At 37.4% G+C, this 22,387-nt stretch overlaps 1 protein-coding gene across 3 annotated transcripts in view; it reads right to left on the bottom strand.

The window, feature by feature from the left end:
- The window catches only part of pknox2 (pbx/knotted 1 homeobox 2), a 72,092-nt gene that overhangs the window by 23,140 nt on the left and 26,565 nt on the right, over positions 1-22,387 (bottom strand). For all 3 annotated transcript variants that reach the window (XM_079860391.1, XM_079860392.1, XM_079860393.1), the window contains exons 3-4: positions 2,683-2,791; positions 60-196 (exon numbers count right to left, since the gene is read on the bottom strand). In XM_079860391.1, coding sequence (XP_079716517.1) covers positions 60-196; positions 2,683-2,769 — 224 coding nt within the window. In that variant the 5' untranslated portion in view covers positions 2,770-2,791. The remainder of the gene's footprint in view (positions 1-59; positions 197-2,682; positions 2,792-22,387) is intronic.

The raw sequence follows: 22,387 nt of genomic DNA, 5'->3' as shown, positions 1-22,387 counted from the left end.
CTTGATTTTCTTATAAATGATGTCCTTAATAAGAAGTTGCACTATTGCACAACACTCACCTGTAAACGGCTCGTTTGTCTGACTCCAGTTGGGCTTGAGGGTCGAGCGTCACGCTGACCGGGGCGGCCCCAGCCGCTGAGCCTGCAGAGAGGTGGACATGCTGGGCCTTCGAGTTTTGCTGCGTAGTGCCTGTCATCTGAAAAATACACAATATATATATTCTGACCATATTATACTCAAACATTTTCATTTGGACCACTGCAGAAAACACTGCCATCATCACTGTTTTTTGCAGAGCTGAATTGAACTTATTTCAGTTGAACATACTTCAATTACAATAATGTATTAACTTTACACAGTTATTGAACTGAACTGAATCAAAACTGAACTGACTTAAGCTGAACAATGACACAATTGTCTTTTTAGAGTTCGACTTTTTGAATTCTGTTTGCATTATTAATTAAATCATTATTATCCTGTTAATCAATATTGTATAATGTGCTATATAAATACCGGTTTTATGGAGCTTTTTTTCCATTTAGGAGATTAAAAATTAATCTACAAGGATAAAATGGTTTATACTGTATAATAAATATCTATGTAGCAATACTTATTCATGGATAATCCAGTGATTCAAATATTTTACAAATGAAAGGTCCATCGTCATATTCATTTGTGATTAACTTGGACATAAACCAAAATAATAAGTGTATTACACAACAGTTAAAAACAGTACCAAACTAAACCGTAAAACTTACATATATATTACATAAAACATATAGTTCTAACTACAAATTCAACTGATTTTAATGTGGTAAAACTATGATATTGTTTGGCAACCAAAAACAATTTCCCCTTTTGTGTTCCACTAAAGAAAGAAAAATCATGCAAGATTGTTATGTCATGCCAGTAAATATGACAATTAAACTATTAAAAAAACATTCCTTTTGTTACAACGCTGTGTAGATGATCAAATTTGAACACGATGATGAAGAGAGAATGCAGTCTTTTAATAAATCCAAAGGCAGAAAGGTAAATCCAAAACAAAGAGAGTGATACACACACACATAGACGATACCCGACAATGAAACAAACAGAACTGAAATTAAGTACATGTGATAATGAGGGAGATAATGAGTGCGCAGCTGAACATAATGAGTGACCAAGACAACAAAAGACTAACTCAGGCAGAAACACTAAAAATCCAAACTAACAGAACCGTAAACCTTTAAGATTAGGTTTACTGTACAATGTTGGACACCAATCAGATTCTCTTTTTAATCAAATTCAGTTGTCTTTACAGAATTATAATGCATAAGAAATAACAGCTGATAAATCCTGACAAACATAAATAAAACTAAATAACATGCGTTTAAAGAGCATGCAACCCATTCTGCTTTTACCCTCTCCACACTGATGAGCCAAACATGCTGTTCAACCTCATCTTGCTCATGTGCATGTTATTGGTGGCTCACAGCCAGGCACTGTCGTCTTATCAGATTTAGTTTATTAACGTTTCCCTTTTTTTTTAGCTTTTATAGCTGTAAGAGCGGAAATGTGCATGTAGTAATCTGGTTTGTTATCTTTTCTGCATTGGAGGAAAAATGACACACATCCAGATGAAGTTCTAGAAAAACTTCAGGTAAAAGCTAGTAAGGAAGAAAAAAACCCTCTCAGCATACATATTCAGGAAGGCACTTCCAATGTGTCTGCAATCTCTTGGTTTGCCCATCTTGACAATGTAAGAACGTCAGCGGCTGCAGCATATGGTCTCATTAAAATCTGGAATCTAATTTGAGGCACTTGACCCCTACATTTTTCCGTAGGTCAACTTCTGCAGGAATATGTTCCACCTAGTCATCAAATAAAACTCTGGCAGTCGAGGTGGGCAGAGGTCTTGCCCTCGCATTCGAAACATTGTCAGGATGCACAAATACCCTGTTTAGGATGCATTAGTGGGAGAGAGAGTACAACTCTCCTGTTTTCTACGTTTCCCCATCTCTCCCTGTCCTGTTTTTTTCTCTTTTGTGATGCAGCTTTGAAAGCAAGCCCCCTCCTGTCTCCCTCCCCAGAACAAAAATGGTTTAAGGGAGGAAGCTGGAAGTCTTAATCCCAGCCTCAAATAGGAAATAAATTAGCTTCTTCACACTTAACTAGCTCTCATTTGCATGTCTCCACCAGCGCGCCGCTCTCTTTTCCCCAGCCTCTAATCCTCAGGGCGGAGGGATACAGCAGCTGGACAGGGAGAGGGGGACTCTGGGACAAAAAATCTAGCTCTGTGTTCCTCTGATTACCTCAGGACAAACACTATGAAGATTTCACGCTAAATGTTGCACAGGACCACAGATGCACCTTTCTGACGTCCACAATTGGAGATTTCAAACAACAGACAATCTGATTCGTTGGTCTTATCATCTCCCAGTCTTGTTAGGCTTTTTATGCTTTGGTGGTTTTGGGCAGTTAAACAGCATGGCCAGGCTGGGAGACCATATTAAACCAGCTTACACCAGTAAACTATCTTAGGCTGGTTTAAACTTTTTATTTATGCACGGTGCACCTACATCTAAGGTCGGTCTACGTATTTAATAATACATTAAAACCTTTCTTAAAAATAGGTTACTCAAATAAACAGAAAGTTTGTCACAGCCTTCCTCTTTTATTGTCGTTTGTTTGCTGACTGACCTGTTGGCTCTCCTGGTACGATGGTGGTGGGACGCTCTGTGTGGCCATCATGGTCAATGCTGGTGCTGGGGACACATGTTGCATCATGGGATAGCTTCACATGGAGACCCTGAAGGAAACAACAGTGACATAAAGGATTATTGAGAGTGTTGTTGTATGACCAAATTTGTACCTACTGGCATATTTACCAAAAGGAAAATAATTATATACTGTACTACAAAAATGACAACCAAATTATAAATAAATAAATAACTTCCTCAGTTATTTACTGAAACAATTCCAGGACCCACCACTAGGTGCTGCTGTACTTAAACTGAAACAAACTTTGATACAATGTTGGAAGAAATGAATATGTTGAGTTGTTTTTAAACTAAACTACAAAATCATTTTGAGGCCAGCGATTAAATCAAGGTCTGCATACAAACACTATTTGTAATCGAAGTCTTTTGAATTACAAACCTAAAGGCAGAAAATGTAAAGTATAAAATACATAGTGTCCATTTAATGCAATTCTGTACACAAAAGAAGTGCATAAATAATATAATATATATGAATAATGTTACTGAATCCATTAAGGCATTAGTAACAAGTCAGAGCGAGTCTTACAATCCAACACAATCTAAGTTTGCAGTAGCCTACGTCTGTCCAGAAAACAAAATAAGCACCTTGAGGTGCAGGTACATGATGAGTTAGTGTTTTACTGAGATAAACATGACGACCCCAGCAGGCCAATCAGTGGCTCGTTAGCTCTGTTGTCAGAAGAGTAATTGACACAGAGCAAGAGAAGGCTGGACCCCAGGGATGGTGCACTGTGGGAAACCCTGACTACAGATAATTGGCCCCTTGTTACCACGCAAGGACCCCTGAACCCCGTTTCTGAGTCAAGTTTTATCAAGTATCACACAAATGTTCTTTACTCTTTCTGATCCATGTTAACTTGTCGGTACCAATAATTCTGGAGGTTTTCGTTCGCTCACATTTTGAAATGTCATATCATTTTAAATTTGAGTTGATTTTCAAAACTAAACCGGAAAAAAAGTAGTCTTAAACAAATAAATAAATAAGCAAGCATAACTGCAACCCTATAGCTTTCTTGTTATATATACACTTACCGAGTCTGTTACCATCAACATCTTTAAATGTTGGATATTATTTTTCACATCTGTCTAAGTGCATTAAAAATAAGATTTAGTGCCATCCAAACACATGAAGCATATAAAAGTATATTCAGTGTTAAACTCGTTGAGTCTTTTGTTACGGAAATCATTCAAATTATAATTTCAGACAGTTTGACCCCACCAATTCACGGTCTTCAGCCCACCATTGAGTTCCAGGATTTTAGTAGCAGCCCACAGATGTAAGAAGCAGAAGCTAACAATCGCAAAGAATACTAAAAATACATAAGAAATCATATATAATTACTCTGAAAGAACAGTTCAATCACATCTCCCGAGTTAATGTGGGTGGGACCTCTGCTCCATTCGGTAATTACACGAGACATAAATCAGTCATTTAAAACGTGACCTATAAAGTTCTTTCTGTGCTTTATAAATAGTAATTTTCTCTCTTGAGAACATCTTGTTAGCTCTGTCTATATCTTAACAGCTTGAAATCTTAAAGATACAGAATCATGTTTAAATGAGCACATATGCGTAAATAATTCTGTGGACAGCAGAACAAGAGGATTGTCAAGAGGATTGTGGGAAAATCAAGGAGACATAGAGCAGAATACAGTACAGAAGCCAAGTCTGTCAGATGGCAGACAGGATGTAACCTTCCTCAGACAGCAGACAGACAACAGTTTGTGCGGGAAAACAGGAAAGATCTTTTTTCTTTTTTTTTCCTCACAGCTCATCTTCAGGTTGGCAGGAGCATGTGGAAAATGGAAGGGGCCAAAGCAAACCAAGCAGCTATTTTAAGGAGATCTCATAAACACACACACACACACACACACACTCTTTCTCTCTCTCACTCTCTCTCTCTCTCTCTCTCTCTCTCTCACACACACACACACACACTGGGTTTTGGGTTATCATGATCTTAAAAACCATCAGCACCACTGCACTCAGACCATTTCGTGTTGGACTTCGTGGAAACGTGAGGAATTTTCCAAGCACAAATTAGATTCTAGCTTGGCGTTGCATATTTTATGAAGCTCGTCCAAATCATACAAATTGAGAACGTTGTGTGTGTGTGATTTGTATACTGATTACACACCGCGCTTGTGTTCTCATTCCAAGTGCTATCAGCCGAAAGGCATCTTCACTGTTATCTCGCCTCATTTTAATTACAAATTTTGAGAGCGAGTTGGTAATTAAATGGAAAATTGCACATTAATTGATGAGACTAAAGATAAAGCAATTCCAATTATTGCACGGTATTTTAAGGGGGCCTCTCAAGTCTTGGTCCCTGGAGTGGGGTGGTACCCACCGCAGCATCATAATAATAATGCGTACACACCGTGTACACTAGGTAACAGCTCTATCCACAAACCTGTGTTTGCAGACATGGACACACACACACACATACTTTATAATGAGCAAAGAAACCTCCGAAGTCTCTGCGGGCGAAGGGCGTGCACTGATTAAGCCTTCTGGCCTGCTCTTTAAAACACATCATCACACCTTCTGACTTAACATACCGGGTACTGATTTCAATCCATCAGTCGATATAAACACATTGATCTGTTCATTGATATACAGTCGGAAATTCTTCCCGTCATGCTCCTGAACAGCTGCGTATACGTCCGGACATGCACTTTTAGCCTTGTGTGTAGTAAGGCAGAACACATGAAGCTATAAGAAAGGCATGAAACCTTTGAATGAGAGATCAGGATGTTACTCTAGACACATTTTCATTTTTCGGGCCAAAAGGGAAAATAGGACAAAATGTAAACTGAAACCAGCAAAGCTGAATTTTCAGCAGCTATAACATAATTCCAGTCTTCATGTCTTAACTCCATGTCTTTACTGTCACTTTTGAACAATCATCCTTGCGGAATATAAATATTAATTTCTTAAAATAATCTTACTGACCCCCAACTTTTGAACGGTACTGTATGTTTATGTTGTATACACTCCTGCATGGGCAAAAAAATAAAAAGGGGCCAAGCCCAAAACACTCACCTTTTACTTGTCTTAACCACAAATTATTTGGTCAATAAATTAGCTAAATTTAAGCAAATGCCGAAAAAAGCCATTAATGTCTCAGAAAAACATCAAAGACAGAATGAAGTTTTTAGCAGAACATGGTGATGCTCCAGAGCAGTGTCTTTGAAAATCTGCTATAAGAAATATAATAATATATGTATCTCTACCACAATAAAGCATTGTTTTTAGCTGTTGGCATTGGTGAGCTACTTCACTGTGAAAAGTAATTTAATGCTTTGGACTACAGGAAAATATTGTAGAATGGCTTGCTTCCCAAAAATGAAAAGTTGCTGTCGAAAGAGGAATGATCAGATGTTATTTCTCAACAAGACAATGCTCCTGCCCAAATTGCAAAGATAACCAAGAAGTGGCTTGAGAACAAGTCCATCAGGCTCATGTTTTGGCCTGGTCAGAGTCCAGATTTGAACCTTATAGTGAATATATAGATTGGTCTCACATTAAACTCAAACGAACTGGGAGACATTTTTTAACTACTCATGAACTGTTTGACTCTTCTTTCTGTAAAAAGCTGCCTGCAACATGGGGAAGGCTATTCAATGCAAGTTCCTTTATACAGTATTTATGCAATTCTTGCTAATTTATTGACCAGTGATTTGTGATTAAAATGGTTAAGACCATTAAAAGACCAATAAACATTTTGCCATTTTTGGCTTGGTCCATTTTTTTCCGCCCCAGGAGTATATGTCTATATACTGTATGTTAGTTGCTTTAAAGTTTGAATGACCAGAAGCTATTTCTCTATTTTCCCGTTAAATAATACATTAGAGTTTGTTAAAGCCTTGGTAGAATTGCAGTGACACCAATTTAAAGAGAACATAGTTTAAATTACTATACAATAACATTTATATAACTACAAATGATAATTTGAATAGAATTTATACCTATACCAAACAAAAAATAACTTAAAGTTAGAATTTTATTTTTTAATCAAACATATTTTCAAAAGTGCATCAAGAAAGATAATAAAACTACATAAAAGATAAAGCTAAAAAATCCTAAATAACATGAGCGTTTAAAAAAACAATATTCTTAATTAAGCAGAAATTAATAGAACCAAGTTAATTGCCATAAAGAGTAGGACGTTTTTAAATGACAGTGTTTCATGAGAAATGTGCAATTGTAAGTCATACAAAGCAGCAGCCTGTAACTTCCTGATTTGAACTCATAATTACAGCTGGCAGGGAGAGCATTTAAAGGCTGGGGAAATGGAAAGTAAAGTGGGGATGTATTGAACATGTCTGGTGTGTGTCTGGGAAAAATGGAGAGTTCGAATGTTAGCCCTCTTCCCATCGATACTGCTTCACCAGACCCCTCACCCACAATCGTTTGACTGTTTGATCAGTCGATAATTAACACAGCCACCTGACAGAAATCTGCTACTGACGAGGCTAATAGAACAATGTCGGAGAGGATGTTTAGTAATGACAAAGTCTGCATACTAATTTGTCAACTGAAAGTGACCTATATACTGAAATGAAGAAATTACAGCAGTATTGGGAAATGATCATGTCACTGTCACAAACTCTTTGTGTTAGTATGTAAGTGTTAGCAGCCAGGTGCGACGCAAGTGTTTTTCACTAGTTTCAGCCCTACGCAGTTATCATTTTTACGTCCTGCACCACGTTGTTTAAATAGCAAATACATTTGCGCCCACTTGTGCTGGTCTGAAAACGAGTTGTGTTCAGGTGCATTGTTGGCGCGTTGCTATTTTGAGGCAACTGAAAAAGATTGCGCCATTGACCAACTGAAATCTGCTCTAAAGTCAATGGCCCATTTTTTTGTCGTTTATTTAAAGAGCGTGTTAGTAATATGCACCTATAGGTGGGCCACAACGCGCGTAGATTTTGTCCCGTAAATGGTCTGCTCGCGCGCTTTAACCTCAAGCACAAGCAGATCCGCGATTCCTTGCTAGAGAAGCGTTCAGTTTTTACGCTTGCAAATTCCGCCATGTAAATAGCGAATCCGCCATGGCGCGAGTGCAACTGGCTTTTAAAGGGAATGGGAGATGAGACTCTGATTGGTTTATTGCACGTTATGCTCAAAACACACCCATTACTCATTAAGAGAATAGAGACAACCAATGATTTTTCCCGTCCTTAAACTAGCAAAAGTGGATTTGGACACGCCCTAAGTGCGCTATGCGCTTAGATCATTAAAAAAAAATTAAGACTTAAACATTACGGTATGTTTATATTAACATTAATAATTCATTACTTAACTTGTACTTAACACAGTTTATATATATTTAAAAACTCCAGCTTTAACTGTGCATTTACAATTGTGTCATGGCATCTAGCCAAACATCTGCAACTACTCTTGCTATCAGCTACAAACAAATGGTGGGGAATGACTATGTATTGAATCTCTCGGTCCGGGACACGCATCCTTGTGCACAATGCAGAAGGATCAAAGATGTGTGACTTCCTCTTAGTTGGAAACATCCTTTGTGGACGGGCCACGAAGGACTCAGCGTGTGAGCCGGTGCAGAGAAAGAGCAGCAGTTTTTTTTCCCACGTTAAGCAGAAACAGGTGAGCTCTGAAGTACAGGAGGAAGTGGTTCGTGGTTTATAGACCCCATTCATCATCATCCGCATAGTCTCCCCTTGCGTCTCACAGCTAGCCCTCACATCTGGGAAGAGGGTGTTTTATATATCTGTTTACCAGGCAAGCTGGCAGACTAAAGAAACAACAGATCTTCACTTTCTCTTGAGACACTTCCAACGTGGCACACCACTGGACGCCGTTTCGAAAACAACTAAATAGATCGTTTCATTTATACTGTAGGTGAAGTGTTTTCTGTGCCACTGGTGTCACGAACCAAATATACATGGACTCAGTACACTAGTTTTTGTCTTTTGACAAAACTAACCTTTAAATGTAATCAATATTTCATGTCATATTCATATATTTTTTTGTCAGATTCACTAAAGTGGTATCTAATTTTACTCCACAAAAACATGTGTTATACATACTGACTAGCACATGATATAGTTAAGAAGTTTGAGGTCGGTAAGATGTTTTAATGTTTTTTTTTTTTTTTTAAAGAAGACTCTGTGACTCAAAAAATGAAATTATTTGATCAAAAAATACAGTAAAACTGGAATGTGAAATATTACAATTTAAAATGCAATTTTAGAGAAAGCTAAATTCTCAAACAGCCAATCCTTCAGTCTCCAGTGTCACATGATCCTTCTAATATGTTGATTTGGTGCTCAAGAAACATCTTATCAGTGTTAAAAAGAGTTGTACTTGATATTTTTGGAAACCATAATACTTTTTTAGGATTATATGATGAATAGATATTTTGAACAGCATTTATTTGAAAAAAATAAAATAAAAATTGTAACATTATAAATGTCTTTACTGTCACTTTTGATCTATCTAATGCATCCATGTTGAACTGACCCCAAATTTTGAACGCTAGTTTAACTTTGTGACTATGATTGGACTATGTGAAACAATTGTATTCTGTCATGTTAACATTGGTGCTATTTTTTCCTGTAATATTTTTGTTAACAGTATGTTTGAATTAAAATTGTAATTATCACTATGATGCACATTGTTCGTAATTGTTATCATTGACAAAAATGAACATTTTCATTAGTAACTTCGTCTATCAAAGCGAGAGCCCCGCCCCAAACCCACGCCATTGGTTGAATCAATGCTGCTGTTGTTGGGCAGGTCAGGATCAAACAAACAATGTTTTGAAAGTACACCAGTGTCTATACTTCTCAGGGGAATCAACCTGCGAATGACTTTCTTATAGTTGTCTCTGCATATTAAGCTTGTATATAAAGTATTTAACCATCAAAAATGGCACACTACAACTGTAAAATGAATGATTAGTATGAATCAATAGCGAAAGACTTCGTTGAAAACTCCCGCACTGTCCTCTGTGCCTAACCTGAGGAATTGTTGATCTTCAAAGCAAGAGTGTGCCGGTGCCAAAAGTGTATCTGATTGAGATTTTCCTGGCTCTTTTTCTATGTATCCTGTGTGGAAGTTTGTCATTCACAGATGCTGCAGGGAATGCAATGAATAATTTTAAACAGTGCGCGTGTGTCACAAATGCCCAAATATCATGAATCTTAATGTCCTGAGTCAGGGCTTCTCCAAAGTGAATATATAAAAGCGGCCCACCTGAATACATTTGCTACATTAGAGATCCTTCCGTGGGCAGATTTGCAATGCGTTCTGAGCACGTGCAAGTGTGCACTGGGAAAGAAAAAGGATGGCGATATGGGGTTTGATTAATGAAGATGGGAAAAGGGCAGTGTGTCGGAGCAGAACCCCAGCGTGGGGACGGAAAACTCCAGACCAGGTTCTCAGGCCACACACACACACACGAATTTACAACATACAAACATACACCCCAGGGCTATACACCTTCAGGCAACACGCTGCTATTGCATACAGACACACACACACAACAGTGTAAAACAGCTTGGGAGACTCAACGTCCCAGCACTGCTCATTAACCTGTAGGAACCACAGGTGGAGGATTCATCTCTGATATTCATGAGCTCAAATCTCTCTCTGCGTGTGTCTCATACATGCTCAAATTATGGCTTTCCATTTGGTTTAAACAGTTCACCCAAAAATGAAAATCATGGTCATCATTTACAAACCTGTTTGGCTTTCCTCTTATGAGAAACACAAAGGAAGATTATTTCCATATAATGAACGTAAATGGGGTCCAATGTTGTTTTGGAGCCCATTGATTTATATTGTATGAAAAAAAAAAAAAATGAAATTGTTAATTGTTACTAATGTAATGGAAGGTCAAATCCAGCACTTTGCATTACAGAATACATTATTCCACACAGTGCACACTGCTTGTACACCCGACAATTTTACAAAATTTAAAAGGTTATGCAGAGAAATTCTCAGAGAAAATTTGCATTCTGTGATTGTGTGTATGTGATTTGGAACACACCCTTTGTGTCTGAGACATTCAGAATCTTCATTCACCATTCATCCAATCTATCTGCAATTTCACATGCCTTTGTATTTATGGTAATGATTGTTTGGATATGGTAGATCTAGAAATAATTCCAAAGTGTCCTGCTTTTTAAAATTAGATTAAAGTCTTCGCTGAAATGGGTGTTGCGGAAACTTACTGTGTGGTGAAATTTTGCTATTCCCAGAGGCCTGATGGTTCGCATGCAAATGACCTCATTAGCATAGCTAAAAGCTTTTATTATAATTAGCATTTTCTCAATAGACTGCACAAGTACTGAAAGAATGGAACCTACAAGATTTGCACTATCACAATTGCATTTTCAATTCCAGATTTATAAAACATAGACATGACTTTTTGCGTAACTTTAGCAAGAGTTTAGATGGACAATATGATGGAAACTTGCATTATGTGGCCTGAAATGTTGATTATACTGTACGGAACCAAGGATATCCTTTGGCTTATTTTCAATACACTTCCTGGCTAACGGTTAAGATAAAGGAGAGGTGTGCACGTACAACACGTAGACCAGTTTTACTGTATGACAAGCTGAGAGGGACAATAGCTAATAGCACTCTTTTGAAAAGAATTCAGTACTGCTTGACTCCATCCATTAAATGTGATAACATGGCAATCTTTAGAAAATTGACCATAGCTTCATTTAAATTGCTCTAAGATCATTCTAACTTTTATGTGCCTTGTGGGGGAGTGGGTATAATTCTGTCACCGTGTTGCAACGGCACAGGACGCAATCGCATCTTGATGGCTTTAGCGCACACAAGAGTGAGCGGTCGTTCCTGCCGATGACACGCCGTGGTTACAGTTCCTCACTGCGCTGATAAAAATCAGAATATTGAAGGCTGGAATTCCGCCGAAATTGGAACACCTGAGCTCATAGAGAGTGAAGGTAATCTTCAAGAGCTTGCTGTCAAATCGGTTTGGTCGCTCTCATGTTGAGCAGAGATACGGGTAAGGGGACAGTGTGTGCGTTATCTTGCTTTCCCAATCTGCAGGGCTGTTTAAATGGATACCTCCTAATCTTACCACGAGGCATCCAGCTCTGTTGCTTGGTGAGACTTTGGGTAGATGCGGCAAAAACCAGAGAACCTATCTGTGATAAATGTGTTGAGAGATCAGAAAGCATTCTGTGCTAATACATCATTCTGCAGAAGTCATTTCAGTGGACGCTTGCTGAGTGATTCTTTGACCGATAGAAAAGGTGGCCACTTATGCCTGTTTTTAACCCATTTAGCACGTCGTCCATCAATTTCCACTCAGTTGCTGTTACTGGAATAGAGTGATATGCCTTGGAAACAGGCATGTTTTAGCCATCGAGCATAAAAGAAAACTCTGAAATCTGTAGGGCAATTGTATCATTTTTTACTCAGAAGCTCTGAATGAACTCAATAAATAGATAAAGTGACTGAGGATTTTGTACTATATGTGTGTATATATATATATATATAGAGAGAGAGAGAGAGAGAGAGAGAGAGAGAGAGAGAGAGAGAAGATATATATATATATATATACAGAGAGAGAGAGAGAGAGAGAGAGAGAGAGATAGAGAAAGATATATATAGATATATATATATATATAACATTTATAAATATGAAAAATAATTATTATAAATTATAATTAATTATCATAATATTTATTATCAATATTTGTAACATCCATTTTAGAAGGTTCCTTGTATAATTTATAGCAATAGCCAAGAGATAATTTATTTAAAGGCCCCCTGAAATCAAAATTTAAGTTTTTCAGCATTTAGAATAATTATGCTAGCCTTAAGGTTATGAATAAGCTGGTATGTTCAAAAACAATGGAAAAAAATCGCATTTAAGAGATATAGACCTTATGCGCCAGAGAAACAAGCACACAGCCATCTTTAGAATATTGTCTCTGAACTTCCGGTTTAGCGGTCGCTCTGTATATTTCTATGGCATCGTTGTTGAAGAATAATTAGCTGCTGAAATGGATTTACTTATTGTAGAGTTAACGAAAGTTATCACGAGCATTGTAATGTTTAAAGCAGATGTCTTAACAAATGTCAGTAGACCGGGAAGATTTTAAAACGGGCAGTTCATTCATAAATACCTAAGATCGCTGTGGAAATACAAACCGGAAGACAAAAGACAGCAAGCGCAGCGCTGAAAAGGGGTGGGGCTATATAAGGTCTATAAGCATTCAAAACTTACAGTCCCTCACTTCCACTAAATAGATCACAGATATTTATGACATCACCGCGGACTTCAGCTTGTCCTCACATCTTCTGCCCAATCAAATGCTCTCTACCACCTGGCCAAAGCGACCGGCGTTGACGCGTCACGGAGCAATATGGGTGTTCGGTTGCTCAAACGCTTGAGTTTTATTCCATTTTCCAACTGTGCATTGGTTAAGAATGAAATGGCTAGAAGTGATTAACACCTCTACTGTTGAATCCAACGTGTCATCAGCGCTCGGATTCAGGAGGAGCCATTCAATATGTCCTGCCTTAGCTTCCTGTTTCAGTGGAAATTACATCAACGCATCATACAAAGCTGCGCGTTCCAAGGCACTTCAGTGGGCCTTTAACCAGTCCCTCCAGGATTTCACGATTTTTTTGTGTGATTTTTGCGATCAAAATGACTGATTTTGTGGTGGTAATTTCCAGAAATTTGTGAAAAAATTTGCGATTTTTATATTTTATAATTAGGACATCACATTTATACCATACATGACACAAATCACAAACAAAATGCATAAAGCTTGTTTATTTTGGTCTAATCAAATTCTCATCAAATTAACTTTTAAAACAACCTATGGGCACAACCAGGAACATCCAAGAAATGATTTAAATAACCAAGTAAACACTCAGTAATGAAATAAGAACAAAGGAACAAATAACAAAAAGAAACATAACAGGACAAATAAATACAAGGATACAGTTACAAACAGTGGATAATTTACGTTTTTTTAAAAATTGTGCTGTAGCTATTGTTGTTGCTTGATTAACATTAACAACACTGACAACAGCAGGTAAATTAGGTTACTGTCACTTTAAGACCTACTACAGTAATGACAAACGTCCCAATCAGTTATTACTGATAGTTTTACGTAAATACTCGCCAAGATTAATATTTTGAAGTAATTGTTGCTATGTGTATTTGTTCAAGCGCTATAAAGAGAATTTACGCTGACAGGCGGTGACACGCAGTCAGTCATACACACACACACACACGCACACGCACGCACACACACACACACACTGCAGTCAGGCAGTCACTCGGTCAACACAAAACAATTTACCCCCACTCTCGTGCAATATATCAGAATATTGCTTAGCCCGCTCCTTGGCGCTTATGTGAGAGGGCAGGTGAGACAAATTTTCTTTCGCCATGTTTCTGACAGACCGCTCACAGACATAACGTTGCGTGCGCAACATCTGTATCCACGTAAAATGCATTGAAACTTTAATTAAACTAGAGATATTTCAATTGGGTGATTATAATTTAATGTTTTGTGAGGTCTTTTTCATTTTTGTGATTATTTTGCGGTTAAATTAGGAATTATGCAGGATCGCAAAAAAATGCGACAATTTGTTGATTTTGCGTTGTATTCAGCGATCGCGGAATCGCGAAAAACTGGAGGGACTGTTTAACATATATAAGTGTCACAAACAAATCTGAATCGAAATTACAATGAAGTGTAATCAAATTGAAAGCTTGTGAATCTGAAACAAATCAAATTGTGAAATAGCTACCAGCAAACTTTGTAAGCATCTACCATTCAAGGTTACTTTTAATTAATAAAAAATCTAAAGGCATCCAAAATGTTGACAGCAGCAGTTAGAAAATAAAAATGTAAAATGAAAAAGAAAAAAAAAAACTGCTGAAATGTTGAAAATTTAAATAAGAGTGCACTGTGACTTCGGTCTCCCCTACTACGGCTCCAGCCATGAGGATAATAAATAAGGTGCTATGCATGTGCTATGCTATGAGAGAGACACAGAGCATGAGAAGGCCTTGCCAGGAATGTGGCAGTAGGATTAGGGCAAGGGTGATCAGCATGCAGAGGATTCAAACCCCTTCCATCCCTTCCCTAAAAAAAAGAGAAAACCTCAGGAGCGCGTGTGTGTGTGTGCTCAAAGAGAGAGCCACGGGGGGTTAACGAGAGGGGGGATTATCACACACACTCTCTGACTGCTCTGATTGTCAGCAGATTCCTAATGAAGAGTTTAAGTTTCAGAAGAGCGCTGCAAGGAGACTCTGCTGCAGGCACGTATGTTCAGACCAGCTATGAGGACCTGGCGGGGAGGGTCAGATGATCAGTGCATGCTGGACACTGATGAGACATATGGCTTGGCTAAATGGTTAGAGTCATAATCTATCAGCTCCGATGAAATTTCACAGTGTCTTATCGTATTCGTGGAGATAAGTGAGTGAAATGCAGCTGTTTAAATCTAGTCTGAGGTAAAGACAAGCCACTGAGGTAATGTTAACCCAATAACAAGATGTTTCACTTGGCAAGGGGAGGTTGAAGAGAGTAGGTCAATTTAAGTCATGATTGAGGGAGAGAAAGAGAGATAGGTCTATCAATCTATCTATCTATCTATCTATTTACCTATCTATCGATCAGTCCACCTGTCCATCTTCTCTCTGTGTATTTGTTTGTCTGTCTATCCATCCATCAATCCATCCATCCATTTACCGATATCTCTAACTGTCTATCCATCCATCAGTCAGTCTATCCATCTGTCAATCAATCAATCAATCACATCTACATGCCTATCCATCTATCTGTCCATTCATTTATCCATCTGTCCGTATTTCATGTCCAACTATTTTTCCTTAAAAAAAAATACAACTGAGGATCTGGAACACAGGGAGAACAAGGTACCCGTGGAGTATTAAGAATCAAACCAAAGCGAGTTCTAGAATGTTTTATAAACTGTATAATGAGATTCTTTAAAATGTTTACAATGTTCAACACTTCCTGAGTTTGACAGGAACAGTCAAAAAAGTCCTGAAGAGCAAGTTTAACAGGGAGAAAGATTCACTTAGAAAAGAGCAAGAGACAAGACCAGTGGAGCAAAAATGAGCATGGTGGGATAATGAGGCGATGTTTGCTGCTCTTGGCCCCAACAGCTGATGTTTGTCTTTGCGTAGTGCCCGGAGCTACGCCGAATGGAATCCTTGGAAACTCCAAACAATCCAATATTAAATTTCCTCTGCAATGCCACAGGGAGAGAGAATCATGCGTGGGGGGGGAAGGATGGTAGCGGGGAGAAGAGAGGAGTGAGAGAAAGAGAGACAGAGAAAGAGAGAGCAAGACAAAATACACTCATAGAGGGTGAGAAGATGAGATGTCAGGGGGGTGCGGAGAAAATGAAAGAATGAACAAGAGAGAGAGACCGATAATATTCAGAGATAAAATGACAGGCTATTTTGAGTGGAAAGTCTCTCACTGGCCATCTTCAGGTCTGAGCCAAGTTTCGAACCCGCAGGTGCATCAACAACTGTGGCGGACCGATGGCTTCCATTAGATATAGTGTTACCATGAAAGCTTCCATGTGCGCCTCAGGGAGACAGACACATTCCTTGGTGTATCTATAACATTTCAAATAACCCTCAGTCCAATTTCTGACTGTTTATTTTACTAAAATGGTAGCGTTCTTCCACCTAAAGGGGCCATTATCTAAATCATCGGGGCTGGTATGCCATGACTAGACCCACATGGAATCTCTGCAAGAAACTCCACAGTTTCCCTTAAAATTAGAAGCATCCTTCATAAAGTTTGCTGAATTCCCCACCCTGAATTTTGAGTATAATAATTCAGCAACATTTCAGCCATTTTTAAATCCACTCTGCAGAATGGGTGCATGAGGACACTTTAAAAGTTTACATCTAATTCATATTTGCATCCTTTGCTGTGTAAATTTAGATATGTGTAAACAAATTAGATAAATTAAACAGTTCACATTTACTGTTGCTCAGCTAAACAAGCGAAATACACTCATTTCAATTGGAATCCATGCGATCTGAAGTTTCTTGTGAGGGTGAATTGGGTGAAAAAGTTCCCCTATCAGATTTCGCTCATGTTCAAGTTGGTCACGTGAATTTGCGTGCTCATTAACAGAAATCTGCTTTAGTTTGATAAAGGTCTTTGAGTGAGCAGTGCTTCATACATCGCTACGGTATTGACAATGGACAATACCTAAATTTCCCGCCAAATCCCGCACATTAAGTTTTATCTGTCAAAAAAGCATTTTTGTTAGCAATTCGTGCTACTCTATATTAGTACCATATTGGTTGTCAGCTGATACTGGATATTTATCTGTTCATGTTAATTTCCTCGATTTTTACATTTAGATTACTGTTGGGACTTTAACAAATCTCAAAATGAATATAAATGTTTCATAATGTGCATTATAACATTGTGATGCCTAAATTCACTTGTAGCATTGAAACTGAGTGATTTGATTTTATTGTAGAATTTTATTTACATCATTTTTTTAGACAAAACAGTAAAAAATAATAATTTATCAGTTATTTATCATACCATAATTTGATAGCTAGCTAGGTAGGTAGGGAGATGGATGGATGGATAGTTGGACGGACGGACGGACGGACGGACGGACAAACAGACAGATAGACAGACAGATAGATAGACATATCTCTCTTTCTCTCCCTCAATCATGACTTATATTGACCAACTCTTTTTTTTTACCTGATAATTATTTTTAATTTTATATATATATTTATATAATATTAAAATTAATTATTGAGCAGAATTGTAATATAGTTGCATCCCTAATTTTGAAAATCCATTTAAATTACAGATTATTACAGTTTACAGCAACCTCTGTGTTTATCTACCACAAAATCCGCACCCCTGGAGCAACCCCTGTGGAAATGTTGACTCCTTTCAAACCCCTTCTATGCTTCTACATGAGGCTCATGAAGGTGTTTTGTATGACACGTAGCGAGAGAATGTGTGTGCGTATACACCGCAAGTCCAGCAAACTCTCCCCAGTGGAACCCCACGGTCAGGACGTCTCCTCTCTAACGTACACACACCGCAGCTATGCAGACAGATCGCTCTACGCTCTCGCTCAGTCTCTCTGGAGGTGTACAGAGAGGCCCTGGCCGGCCCCAGAGCTCTGCCCTGGCCATCTGGAGTACATTAGGGCTGGGGGGGGATATTGGATCCCCCTGCCGTGGCCCGGCTGAATGGGTGGCCCGGCCCAGCGCAGCCCTTTTCAGCAGCCCAGCATGATTGATAGGAGGCCTCACTCGCTGACTCCTGCTGCAGCCACCACACACTGTGACCAGAACACACACGCTACTACAAGCACTACCTCCAAAACTGTGACACGCTGACGCCTCAGGAGATCGGCATGAGCAGGCACACTATAATGGGTGGTACTGTATAAAGTTTTACAGATTACATAACAGCACTTCATCATAACACCAGACCTGGCTTGCGAAACAACAGATGCCGTCAATAAAACATGAAAGTTCATCACACGCAATAAATCAGAGAACTGGCTACAAAACTAAGGATTAACCTGACAAATTGGCAGCAAAGTGAGCTGTACTACATTTGTATTCTGTAGCTTGAGGAAAGCAAATCTTCTCTCTGAAAGAGAACAATAATTCCTTATATTAGGAATGATAAACCAAAAGACTGACAATCCAAAAAAAGTTCCAAAACGGGTTAATTATCATTAACTCTTGTTAACCTCTCCATTAATGTCTTATTTCATGATTTCATGATTATTTGAATGATAAAATGTTTTAGTGCCACATTAAAATAAAAAGAAATAAAAAATTTCTTATCTTGACATGAATGATATTGGAAAGATTTTTTTAATTAATTTTCTAATTAATTATACAATGTCTTAGTGCCATGTAAAAAAAAAAAAAAAAAAACTGAGAATAAACTTGTAACATTATGAGAACAAAAATGTAATTGTATTGAGAAGAAAAACTGTAATGTAATGAGAATAAAGTTAAATTCAATAAAGTGAATAAAGTATAATATTTTAAGAAAAAAAATGGTTAGACTTTATTTGAAGGTGTCTTTGTTACACTGTATTTATACATTTAAGTAGTGAGGAATATTAAGTAACTACAATAGGGTTAGGATTAGGGCTTGCTTTAGAGTTAGTTGCATGTAATTATGCATAATCTATAGTTATTACTTTAGTAACTACATGTAACAATGACACCGTAAAATAAAGTGTTACCAATGTTACCAAAATGTGGTAATCCCAATAAGAACAGGCCACTTTATTTTATTTTTAAAATATTAAAACATTATTCCTGTAAAAGGTCTATTCTTTTCAAAATTTTGTCACTTATTTCATTTTTTATTTTATTTTAACACTAAAAGCACAAAAGCACTGTTGTAGAATGATAATCAATTTTCAAAAAAAATACATAGATATCCTGTATATATTTTTGGAGTCTTTAAAAAACGTATTTTTTAAGAGTAAAGGGGGGAAAATGTAAATGACTAATTGCCTGAGATTATAATATCATAAAAGGGTTACACTTTATTTTAAGGTGTCATTGTTACAGTGTAATTATATATTTAAGTACTGAGTAATATTAATTAACAACATGTACTTACTATAGGGTTAGGGTAGGATTAGGATTTGGTTGAGGGTTAGTTGCATGTAATTATGCATAATTTACTGTTATTACTATGGTAAGTACATACGTAACAAGGACACAAAATAAAGTGTTACCCATAAAAGTTCCTCCAAGTGCTCCAAAAATAGTAAGAACTAATTCTAAAAGCAAGTTAAAGAAAACGAATCTTCGCCCACAAAGTTGGCTAATAAATTGTCTTCCGTCTGTGAAGCACACCTGCACGACGCACACCTCAGGTTAATCCCTATCTCATAAACGACAAGAAGAGAGGGAGAAAATTAGTGAACGTGGCAGGGACGAGGAATTTTAAAAAAAAGAAGGAAACAGGCGACATTTCGAGTAAATGGCATCCAAAACCCACTCCAATTATCTTTGGCAGCCATGCCAGGGAGGCTGACTTAATTAAAGTGAGTGGAAAGGGAAGGGGGGAGGAAGGAGAGAGAAAGAGAGGGAAGAAGTGATTGAGGGGGCAGAAGAGTGCGTATCAGCTCCAAGCACAAAGCCGAGCACCACCGCCGTCCACCACTCTTTCTCTTTTCAATTTCACTTCAAAGGACCAAGGCAAGAAATCATAAAAAAGGAGAGAGAGACGTTTTTTTGAGCAATATAATTGCACTATTCATATCCAGTGTTTTTATCGTCATTCAGATAGGACAGAAAAATACATAAAAAGAGAATAAAAAAAATGATTTTACTCGCCGCTAAATCCCCAATAATCCTCTTGTGCTTTTCCAAGTCTGCCTTCCACGTTGACCTTTTCACAGGAATCCTGTTGCCATGGAAACTCTAGCTGCACCCCCCCCCCCCAAACGCACATCATTCTGTACATATTTCCGTCATCGCTCTCACAGAATACTCACAGGAAACGGTTGTTTAAGTGTAAATGTAGCTTGTTTTGTCCCTTAAACTCTTGTCTAATCATATTAGTATTCATGTAGACTATGATTAACAATGCACGTTAAACTCACATATGATGTTTACAACATCTAAATAACTTCCATTAGCACTCAAATGAATATTAATACACAGACTTCTGCTGTCAATCTGACGGTAGCTGAACTTATTCGTGCCTGCTCGACCCAGCTAGGGTGATAATGCGTATCTCTCCTTAGTTCATCAACACTTTGTCAGCTCCTCATGTAAATGCAATCTTGAGTATGAAATATATAGACAATGCCAAGCAGGAGGCAGCTGGTTGCTGAGGGCCGTCCAGAAGGACTGTGGGTGGCAGATTTATAAATTCAGCTATAATGTGTGACTTCAAAAATAAACTGCCTTTAACAGAGGACAATGCTTGTTTCATAACTGCAAGATTATGTGAGAAGCTGTGATTTCAAAGCAACTTTTTAATGCTGTGAACATGGTATAGATTATATACGAATAAAACTATACATTGTATTGCTCTTTTAAATGGTTTTCATAATACTACAGGGAATGCCATACCACATACTATACTCTTTTTTTTTAATAAAAACATTCAAAAAAGTTGTAGACAATAAATATAAGGCAATGATAATTTTCATGGCTGATAATCGGTCACACTTTATATTAAGGTCCAATTCTCACTATTAACTAACTATTAACTACTGTTCGACTTTTGCCTCAATAAATAAGGGATGAAGCATAAGGTCATGTAGAATAAAGCATTTATATGTGCTTTATAAGTACTAATACACAGCCAATATCCTAGAAATATGCATATTAATAAGCAACTAAATAGTGAATTGGACCCTAAACTAAAGTGTTGCCAAAATAAAAATCTAAACTCATTAATTTTAAGTGAATTTAGGCATCACAATATTGTAATGCAAAGTATGAAATACAGATATTCCTTTAGAAATTTGCTTAAGATTTATTATTACAGTAAATGATCAGTGTTTTTAAAAATCTATTTTTAAGTGTTAGATGACGGCGAATCTTTATGTAAAAATAAATGGGCATGCTTAATGAAATATGATATCCAATATCAAATGATACCAATAACTGTATATTTTAGGATTTTTGTGTCGAAATTCTGTGTGCAAATGTGTCACAACTGTTTAGTGATTAATGAATTCACTCCATTCATTGTTTGTTGAAATGAGAATTGCAGGTTTTTGGATACCTGTTTAATATATTTAATATCATTGTGGATGCTGCAGGACGATTTTTTTAATGAAGCTTCGGATTTAAAACGATGTTTTCAGGCTGAGGGAAGCTCTATGGGCCAGACTGCTGTGGGCCGGAGCTGGAGCCAGGAGATAAGACCGACTCCATCCACCTTGCTTTAGGGGACAGTGAAAGACCTGTTAACTTGACAACCACTATTCTGTTTGGCAATCATATTGCTCTATTTCTGCTTTCTCTTTCTCAGACCAGACCACTCTTTTTGGTCTAACTTCCAATGTTTGACCCCTTCTGTGTCTCAGTTACATTTAAGTTCTACTTCCTGTTCTTTTTCTTCTCCTGCAAGTTATTTTCGACTTATTTCTCAAAAACTTATATTACTGGAAATATAGCCTATATATATATATATATATATATATATATATATATATATATATATATATATATATATATATATATATATATATATATATATATATATATATTATATAGCTATATTTTTTGAGAGAGAGAGAGAGAGAGAGAGAGAGAGAGAGAGAGAGAGAGAGAGAGAGAGAGAGAGAGAGAGAGAGAGAGAAAGAGAGAGAGAGAGAGAAAAAAACCCTGAAAAGTCGCATCCGTGTAGGTCACATTTTATTACATTCAGATAATGTTAATTTCTTCAGCTATTATTTAATTTAGTCTTAGACAAATTTTCTTTTTAGTTTTTATCACATTTAGGGTACGTTTACACGACAACGATATGCTTACAACGGAGAAGTTTTTCCTTTGAGTTTTCCACGTACAGACGACACCATTGTCAAAACGATCCCCATTCACATGGATCTAC

The sequence above is a fragment of the Squalius cephalus genome (assembly GCF_949319135.1).
Source record: "Squalius cephalus genome assembly, chromosome: 24".
In the NCBI taxonomy this organism is placed as follows: Eukaryota; Metazoa; Chordata; class Actinopteri; order Cypriniformes; family Leuciscidae; genus Squalius; species Squalius cephalus.
The sequence above is the reverse complement of the archived record's forward strand: the minus strand, read 5'-3'. Positions and strand labels throughout refer to the sequence as shown.